At 41.4% G+C, this 9765-nt stretch overlaps 1 protein-coding gene across 1 annotated transcript; it reads right to left on the bottom strand.

Annotated features, from left to right (window-relative positions):
- Nucleotides 1-2633: 2633 nt before the first annotated feature.
- On the bottom strand, nucleotides 2634-3515 carry LOC138845773 (olfactory receptor 7E178-like). The gene has a single exon (XM_070059347.1). The coding sequence runs from the start codon at nucleotides 3513-3515 to the stop codon at nucleotides 2634-2636; it is 882 nt and encodes a 293-aa protein (XP_069915448.1).
- Nucleotides 3516-9765: the final 6250 nt, after the last annotated feature.

Below are 9765 nucleotides of genomic sequence, written 5' to 3'. Positions count from 1 at the left end.
AGGAAATGATGCACTCTTGAGGACAATGGCAAAACTCTCTAACTGCAAAACCACACACACACACAAGCCCAGAGATGATGCCTCCCCAGAGAAGGCTTGAGGGTTCCCCAGGATGTCCAACATGTCTACCAGTAAAGGTCTTTCCCTTCATGAGGCCAATCTGTAAGGAACTGGACAGCCTCATTTTTCTTTTCTTTTTTTTAAAAGATTTATTTTATTTGAAAGAGTGACACAGAGAGAGGAGACACAGAGAAAGAGAGAGAGAGGTCTTCCATCCACTGATTCACCCCCTGATTGGCTGCACTGGCTGGAGCTGTGCCGATCCGATGCCAGGAACTTCTTCCAGGTCTCCCACACACATGAGAGACCATCTTCTGTTTTTCCAAGCCATAGCAGAGAGCTGGATCAGAAGTGAAGCAGCCAGGACTTGAACTGGCACCCATATGGGATGCCGGCACTGCAGGCGGCTGCTTTACCCATTACACCACAGTGCCAGTCCCTCCTGATTTTTCTAAGACTCCAGTCTCAGCAGAGAACACAAGCAATGCATAGAAACAAATAAGGCATGAAGGAACAAATTTCATCTGCAGAAATAAACCACCTACCCTTCTTTAAATAAATGGAGATATTTGATTATCCCGGAGCAAGTTCAAAATAACCATCTTAAATATTGTCAGCATGTTAAGAGATAACACAGACAAATCATGAAAACTATGTATGAACAAAATGATAATAAAGAGACATAAACTATAAAAAAAACAAATACTGGAGATAAAGAATAACTAAATGGGAGTAAAGAAATACAATGTTCAACAGCAGACTGTATCAAGGAGAAGAAAGGTTCTGGCAATTTTTTACCATCCAAATTATTTTTACTGACAGTTATACCTTTAAAGTTTTTATATCCGAATAGATTTAAATGTACAAAACATATTATGAGGTAGTAATGCCCATATGCCCCTCATGCCTTTTCCTTCACTAACATCTCATATTAGTTGCTTTGTCCCAATTAATGAATCATACCCAGCTTCCCCTGTTTTTAACTCCAAGAAGTGTTTAGTTTACACTCACTGCTAGACTCAGCTAATCAAAACTTTTTCAGACTGAGTTGTTTTTTTTTCCAACTATTATCAAAAGAATGGAGGAAAAAAGAATGAAGAGAAGTAAAGAGGCAGAGAGATTTAAGGGATACTATGGGCAGACCAAGTATACGTTCTGGGAGTTCCACAATAAGAAGATGGAGAGCATGTGGCAGAGAACCAACATGATGAAATAATGACTAAAATGTAAAACTTCCCAAATTTGAAGAAGGAAGCAGACAAACATTCAAGAAGCTCAATGAACTCCAATTATAATAAATCCAAAAGACTTAACACCAAAACAAATTATAATCGAACTGTGCAAAGTCACACAAAGAAAGAAAATCCTGAAACAGTGAGAGAAAAGTAGCTCATCACCTACAATGAAGCTCCTAAAGAATTGTTGTCAGTTTTCATCATACACTTAGGATCCTTAGAAATTCTCTTCTCGGTCTTCATACACTTGAAGAAATCAGAATCTCTGGTGGAGAGGTCCAGGCCTGAGTATTGCTAAAGCTCCCTGGTGTTCCCTAAAAGTAAGCAGCACTGCACACATTCTCACAGATAATGAAGTGTGACACACATATGTGTAAGATACATATGAATTTTGGAAAATATGGAAACGTTGAAAACACAAAAGGAGGGGCTGGCAATGTGGCATAGCAGGTAAAGCCACTACCTGGAGTGCCAGCATCCCATGTGGGCACCAGTTCTAGTGCCAGCTGCTCCACTTCCAATCCAGCTCTCTGCTATGGCCTTGGAAAGCAGTGGAGGATGGCACAGGTGCTTGGGCCCCTGCACCCATGTGGGAGACCTGGAAGAAGCTCCTGGCTCCCAGCTTTGGATTGACACAGCTCTGGCCATTGTGGCCAACTGGGGAGTGAACCAGCAGATGAAAGACACCTCTCTCTCTCTCCCCCCCTTCTCTTTCCTGCCTCTCCTCTCTTTGTGTAACTCTGACTTCCATGTAAATAAATCTTAAAAAAAAAAAATGAAGCCAGCGCCATGGCTCACTTGGTTAATCCTCCTCCTGCAGCACTGGCATCCCATATGGGTGCCGGTACTAGTCTCGATTGCTCCTCTTCCAATCCAGCTCTCTGCTATGGCCTGGGAAAGCAGTGGAAGATGGCCCAAGTGCTTGGGCCCTGCACCCTTATGGGAGACCGGGAGGAAGCTCCTGGTACCTGGCTTCAGATAGGCGCATCGCCAGCCATAGTGGCCATTTGGGGAGTGAACCAATGGAAGGAAGACCTTTTTCTCTCACTCCTCTCTCCCTCTCTCCCTATCTCCCTCTCTCCCTCTCTCCCTCTCTGTCTATAAGTTTCCTGTCAAATAAATAAATTTAAAAAAAAAAGAGTTGTTCATCAGTCTAGGATGTCTGCATTAGCAACAGGAACCTATAGTATCATAGGATTCAGACATACTGTGGTTAACATGAACAAAAATTCTATAATGCTCTCCAACAAAAACACCAAAAGAGGCCACTTTAAGGCACATGTATGGAGAGAAAAGAGCCTCAAATACCATGGAATGAGGGAGGTGAGATGTGTAGTTCTAGGACTCAGTTTTTCTGCTTTTCCAACCAGTGCTCCAAATGCATGGCACTGAGACTGTGTTGCTGAGGAGCCTCCAGATGGCCCTCTTGATGTACCTGTTCCTCAGGCTGTAAATAAAGGGATTGAGCATGGGGGTGACCAGAGTGTACCCCACTGAAGCCCAGGCATCCTGCCCCAGAGAAAGTGAGAAAGTTGAACTGAGATAGACCCCAAGGCCTGTTCCATAAAATAAGCAAATGACTGACACGTGAGAGCCACAAGTAGAGAAGGCTTTGTACTTCCCACCTGGTGATGGGACCCTCAGAATGGAGGAAACAATTTTATAATAAGAGAAGAAGAGTGCTGACATAGGGAGAAAAGCATATACGACACCAACAAAACATATGAATATGTCATGAATGATTGTGTCAAAGTAGGTGAGGTTGAGAAGCTGAGAAGGGTCACAGAAGAAACTGGAAATTTCAACATCCTTGAAGCAGGTAAATTGCAAGACCATCAAACTGTGCAGCAGGGAATCCAAAACGCTGGCCACAACTGACACTGAAACTAAGAAGCCACAGCGGCGGGGGTTCATGATGACCTGGTAATGAAGAGGGTGGCAGATGGCAACAAACCTGTCATAGGTCATCACTGTCAGAATCAAATCATCCACGCATTCAAAGATGATGGAAAAAGACATCTGTGTCAGGCAGCCCACATAGGAGATGACTGTGCTGTGAGTGTGGATGTCCACAATCACCTGGGGAACCGTGGTGGAGGTGAGACCCACATCAGCCAAGGACAGGTTGCAGAGGAAGAAGTACATGGGGGTGTGGAGGTGGGAGTCTGAGCTGACAGCCAGGATGATTAGCAGATTCCCAAGCACTGTGACCAAATACATGTACAGGAACAGCACAAAAATGAGGGGCTGTAGGTCTGGATCCTCCGAGAATCCCAAGAGATGGAATTCTGAGACACGTGTAAGATTTTGTGTTTCAATATAACCTGCATTCCTTCTGGAAAAGAAAATATTGTTGGTAAAAGGAAACTGATAAACAGGCACCCAGCACTCTGTATATGTTTTCAATTAAACTAGTCATGTAGTTATTTCAAGAGTAACTCTAAGGTTTATACTGGTACGCACACAGTGTTCGCTAATCAATCAATGTGATACACCACATTAACAGACTGCAGAAGAAAAACCATATGGTTATCTCAATAGACGCCGAGAAAGCATTTGATAAAATACAACACCTGTTCATGATGAAAACTCTAAGCAAACTGGGTTTGGAAGGAACATTCCTCAATACAATCAAAGCAATCTATGAAAAACCCATGGCCAACATCCTATTGAATGGGGAAAAGTTGGAAGCATTTCCACTGAGATCTGGTACCAGACAGGGATGCCCACTCTCACCACTGCTATTCAATATAGTTCTGGAAGTTCTAGCCAGAGCTATTAGGCAAGAAAAAGAAATTAAAGGGATACAAATTGGGAAGGAAGAACTCAAACTATCCTTCTTTGCAGACGATATGATTCTTTATTTAGGGGACCCAAAGAACTCTACTAAGAGACTATTGGAACTCATAGAGGAGTTTGGCAAAGTAGCAGGGTATAAAATCAATGCACAAAAATCAACAGCCTTTGAATACACAGACAATGCCATGGCTGAGGAAGAACTTCTAAGATCAATCCCATTCACAATAGCTACAAATACAATCAAATACCTTGGAATAAACTTAACCAAGGACGTTAAAGATCTCTACGATGAAAATTACAAAATCTTAAAGAAAGAAATAGAAGAGGATACCAAAAAATGGAAAAATCTTCCATGCTCATGGATTGGAAGAATCAATATCATCAAAATGTCCATTCTCCCAAAAGCAATTTATAGATTCAATGCAATCCCAATCAAGATACCGAAGACCTTCTTCTCAGATCTGGAAAAAATGGTGCTGAAATTTATATGGAGGCACAAGAGACCTCGAATAGCTAAAGCAATCTTGTACAACAAAAACAAAGCCGGAGGCATCACAATACCAGATTTCAGGACATACTACAGGGCAGTTGTAATCAAAACAGCATGGTACTGGTACAGAAACAGATGGACAGACCAATGGAACAGAATTGAAACACCAGAAATCAATCCAAACATCTACAGCCAACTCATATTTGATCAAGGGTCCAAAACCAATCCCTGGAGTAAGGACAGTCTATTCAATAAATGGTGCTGGGAAAATTGGATTTCCACGTGCAGAAACATGAAGCAAGACCCCTATGTTTCACCTTACACAAAAATCCACTCAACATGGATTAAAGACTTAAATCTACTACCTGACACCATCAAATTATTAGAGAGCATTGGAAAAACTCTGCAAGATATAGGTACCGACAATGACTTCTTGGAAAACACCCCAGAAGCACAGGCAGTCAAAGCCAAAATTAACATTTGGGATTGCATCAAATTGAGAAGCTTCTGTACTGCAAAAGAAACAGTCAGGAAAGTGAAGAGACAACCGACAGAATGGGAAAATATATTTGCAAACTATGCAACTTATAAAGGGTTGATAACCAGAATCTACAAAGAGATCAAGAAACTCCACAAAAACAAAACAAACAACCCACTTAAGAGATGGGCCAAGGACCTCAATAGACATTTTTCAAAAGAGGAAATCCAAATGGCCAACAGACACATGAAAAAATGTTCAAGGTCACTAGCAATCAGGGAAATGCAAATCAAAACCACAATGAGGTTTCACCTCACCCCGGTTAGAATGGCTCACATTCAGAAATCTACCAACAATAGATGCTGGAGAGGATGTGGGGAAAAAGGGACACTAACCCACTGTTGGTGGGAATGCAAACTGGTCAAGCCACTATGGAAGTCAGTTTGGAGATTCCTCAGAAACCTGAATATAACCCTACCATTCGACCCAGCCATCCCACTCCTTGGAATTTACCCAAAGGAAATTATATTGTCAAACAAACAAGCTCTCTGCACATTAATGTTTATTGCAGCTCAATTCACAATAGCTAAGACCTGGAACCAACCCAAATGTCCATCAATAGTAGACTGGATAAAGCAATTATGGGACATGTACTCTATAGAATACTATACAGCAGTCAAAAACAACGAAACCCAGTCATTTGCAACAAGATGGAGGAATTTGGAAAACATCATATTGAGTGAAATAAGCCAGTCCCAAAGGGAAAAATATCATATGTTCTCCCTGATTGGCGACAACTATCTGAGCACCAAAGGGGAAACTTGTTGAAGTGAAATGGACACTGTGAGAAACAGTGACTTGATCAGCTCTTGTCCTGACGGTTGATGTACAATGTAATACTTTATCCATTTTAGTATTTTTTCTTTGTTCTAGTACCATTGGTTGAACTCTGTAATTAACACACAATTATTCTTAGGTGTTTAAATTTTAACTGAAAAGTGATCCCTGTTAGGAATTTGGAAAACATTATGTTGAGTGAAATAAGCCAATCCCAAAGGGACAAATACCACTTGTTCTCCTTGATAGGTGACAACTAACTGAGCACCAAAAAGGAAACCTGTTAAAGTGAAATGAACACTATGAGAAACAGTGACTTGATCAGCCCTCACCCTGACTGTTGATGAGCAGCTTAATATGTTATCCCTTTTAGTATTTTTTTTTGTTTGTTCTACTTAATACTTTTGGTTGAATACTGTAATCAATACACAATTATTCTTAAGTGCTGAAATTTAACTGAAAAGTGATCGCTGTTAAATATAAGAGTGGGAATAAGAGAGGGAAGAGATGTGCAATTCGGGACATGCTCAAGCTGACTTACCTCAAACAGTAGAGTTAGAAACATACCAGGGGATTCGAATTGAATCCCATCGAGGTGGCATGTACCAATGCCATCTCACTAGTCCAAGTGATCAATTTCTGTTCACAATTGATCATAATGATAGGACTAAGAATCAAAGGGATCACATAAACAACAATAGTGTCTGCAAATACTAGCTGATAAAATAAAAAACGGAGAGAATGATCCAACATGGGAAGTGAGATACACAGCAGACCCATAGAATGGCAAAAGTCCTAACAGCACTCTGGCCTCATAATCAGCCCTTAAGGCATTCGGATCTGGCTGAAATTCCCATGAGGGTATTTCAGGCATGGAAAGCCAAGACACTCTGTGGGGAAAAAAAACCTAAATGAAAGATCTCCACAAGTGAGATCCCAGTGGAAAGAATGGGTCATGAAAGAAGGAGGTACCTTTCTCTGAAGGGGGGAAAGAGCTTCCACTTTGACCATGGCCTTGTCTAAAAATGATCAGAGTCAGTGAACTCAGGGGGCTTCCATAGCCTTGGCAGCTCATGACAAGAGCCTAGGGTGATTACTGAGGCCATAAACAAGAGTGTCAATTTGTTAAGTCAACAACAGGAGTCACTGTGCACTTACTCCTCATGTAGGATCTCTGTCCTTAGTGTGCTGTACATTGAGATTTAATGCTATAACTAGTGCTCAAACAGTATTTTACACTTTATGTTTCTGTGTGCGAGCAAACCGTTGAAATCTTTACTTAATGTATGCTAAACTGATCTTCTGTATATAAAGAGAAATGAAAATGAATCTTGATGTGAATGGAAGGGGAGAGGGAGTGGGAAAGGGGAGGGTTATGGGTGGGAGGGGCGGTATGGGGGGAAGCCATTGTAATCCATATTCTGTACTTTGGAAATTTATATTCATTAAATAAAAGTCAAAAAAAAGTCATTCTTTGTATTTGAATGACAAACAAGAACAGAAAGACAAAGGGGGAAAATTTCTATTGACTGATTCACTCCCCAGAAGCCCACAAAACCCAGTGCTGAGTCAGGCAAAGCCAGGAACTGAGGATTCATCCTGGGTCTGCCATGTAGGTGGCAGAGCCAGAAATACTTCAGCCATCATCTGATGCATCCCAGGGTGAACAGTAACAAGAAGTAAAAACTGGAAGCAGAGCAAGGACTCAAACGCAGGCACTCAAAACTAAGATGCCTGCATCCCCAGTGGCATCTTAACTGCCATGCCAAATGCTTGCCCCGTGCACTAACATTAAGATTGCACAGGATATTTTCTCAGAATTTCTTGAGCACTTAAGCACTGAACAGTGGGTCTCTGATGTTGGTGTGTAAGCACCCCAAGATTGTGCATCTATCTATCTTCTCCCTAGCACGTTGCACAACCCATAAAATGACCTGCTCTCAGCCACATCTTCCTGCAGAACTGTCAGTTGGGTGGGTGTATCTCTGCATCTTGTAGTTACACAGTTTACCATACTGCTCCATGGTGTATCATCAGTCATGTAGTCCAAAGAAATAACCATGATTTCTCTTCTTCCAGCAGCATCTCCCTATGATGTCACAAACAGATGTAGCCATTCAACAAATGCTGCCAGTACAGGGGCCTCTGATGTTTGTTCTCCACGTAAGTGATCCTTGCACACCAGAATGTATTTTCCTTAGGTATTTTAAAGTGTGTTATTATGTCATTACGACTTTAATGCAGTATACTTTGGAGATTAGTGACATCAAGAAGGTGATGGAATAGGAAACTCTAGGTCTTCATTTCCCTCATTGGGATTGGATTTACCAACATTTTGGACCAAATTGCCTTTGTTGGAACTCCAAAAACAGTTAAGAGATTGTGTCAGCCTAGATGAGTGCAAAGCCAGGGAGAAGTGTATCAAAATATGTTTGTTCAGCACTCTGGCCTCAGAATCAGCCCTTAAGGCATTCAGAACTGGCTGAAAAGCCCATGAGAGTATTCCAGGCATGGAAAGCCAAGACATTCTGGCAAAAAAAAATGACCTAAGTGAAAGATCTCTGTGAGTGAGATCCCAGTGGAAAGAACAGGTCATCAAAGGAGGTACCTTTCTCTGAAGGGAGGAGAGAACTTCCACTTTGACTATGACCTTGTCTAAATACGATGAGAGTCAGTGAACTCGGAAGGCCTCCAAGCCTTGGAAACCCATGACTGTAGCCTAGGGGGTGATTATTGACACCATACACAAGAGTGTCAATTTGTTAAGTCAACAACAGGAGTCACTATGCACTTACTCCTCATGTAGGATACTTAATGTGCTGTACCTTGTGAGTTAATGCTATAACTAGTACTCAAGCAGTATTTCACACTTTGTGTTTCTGTGTAAAATGTTGAAAGCTTTACACTTTGTGTTTCTGTGCAAACTGTTGAAAGCTTTACTTAATATATGCTACATTGATCTTCTGTATATAAAGAGAATTGAAAATGAATCTTGATGTGAATAGAAGGGGAGAGTAAGGGGAAAGGGGAGGGTTGTGGGTGGGAGGGAAGTTATGGGGGGGAAACCATTGTAATCCATAAGCTGTACTTTGGAAAATTATATTCATTAAATAAAAGTTGGAAAAAAACACATTTGTTGCATTTTCCCACTACAGAGCTCCCTGTCCCAGAAACAGCATAGCAGAATGAGAAGAATCCCAACTCCTAGGAGGGAGTTCCAATCTCTCATGGAAGGGAAAGAGAAGGTGGAGCGTTCATCCAAAGTTCTGTCTTCTCAGAGCTGCCTGAGGAACTGGTTCATACCTTGCCTGCCTTGGAGCTCCCATGGTAATGGCATTAAATAGTACTAACTGCCCTCAGAGGTAGTGCAGTACCACAAACAGACACTAGGGGGAGGTTGAGGCGATGAGCTCTGGAGAACAAAGGCTAACCCCTTTAATTGCACAAATCTCACACAGAAGCCCAGGGAAATTTTGGGTGTCACCCACAATCTTTAGACATTTGTTGTGAAGGTCTTTCCCTGTTGGAAGCTCATACATAAGGACTGGGAGATGTTTTTTCCCCAATGCTCAAATATCCATAGAGAGTACTAGAATGCATATAATCAAGGAAATATCACCTAATCAAATTAACAAACTGCATCTCCAGAGATAAAGTAGTACATCTTCCTAAAGGAATGAAGATATTTGATCATCCCACAGCAAGCTCACAATAACCACTTAAAGGTTATCAGTATGCTAACAGATAACACAGATGAAACATAAAAAAAAGCAATCAGGAAAATGATGAACTAGCAAAATGGTACTAAAAATACAGAGACATAAACTCTAAAAGGAAAAATGAGCAGAAATATAGAAGATGAAGAA

This window comes from Oryctolagus cuniculus, chromosome 16, assembly GCF_964237555.1.
Source record: "Oryctolagus cuniculus chromosome 16, mOryCun1.1, whole genome shotgun sequence".
NCBI classification, from domain to species: Eukaryota; Metazoa; Chordata; class Mammalia; order Lagomorpha; family Leporidae; genus Oryctolagus; species Oryctolagus cuniculus.
The sequence above is the reverse complement of the archived record's forward strand: the minus strand, read 5'-3'. Positions and strand labels throughout refer to the sequence as shown.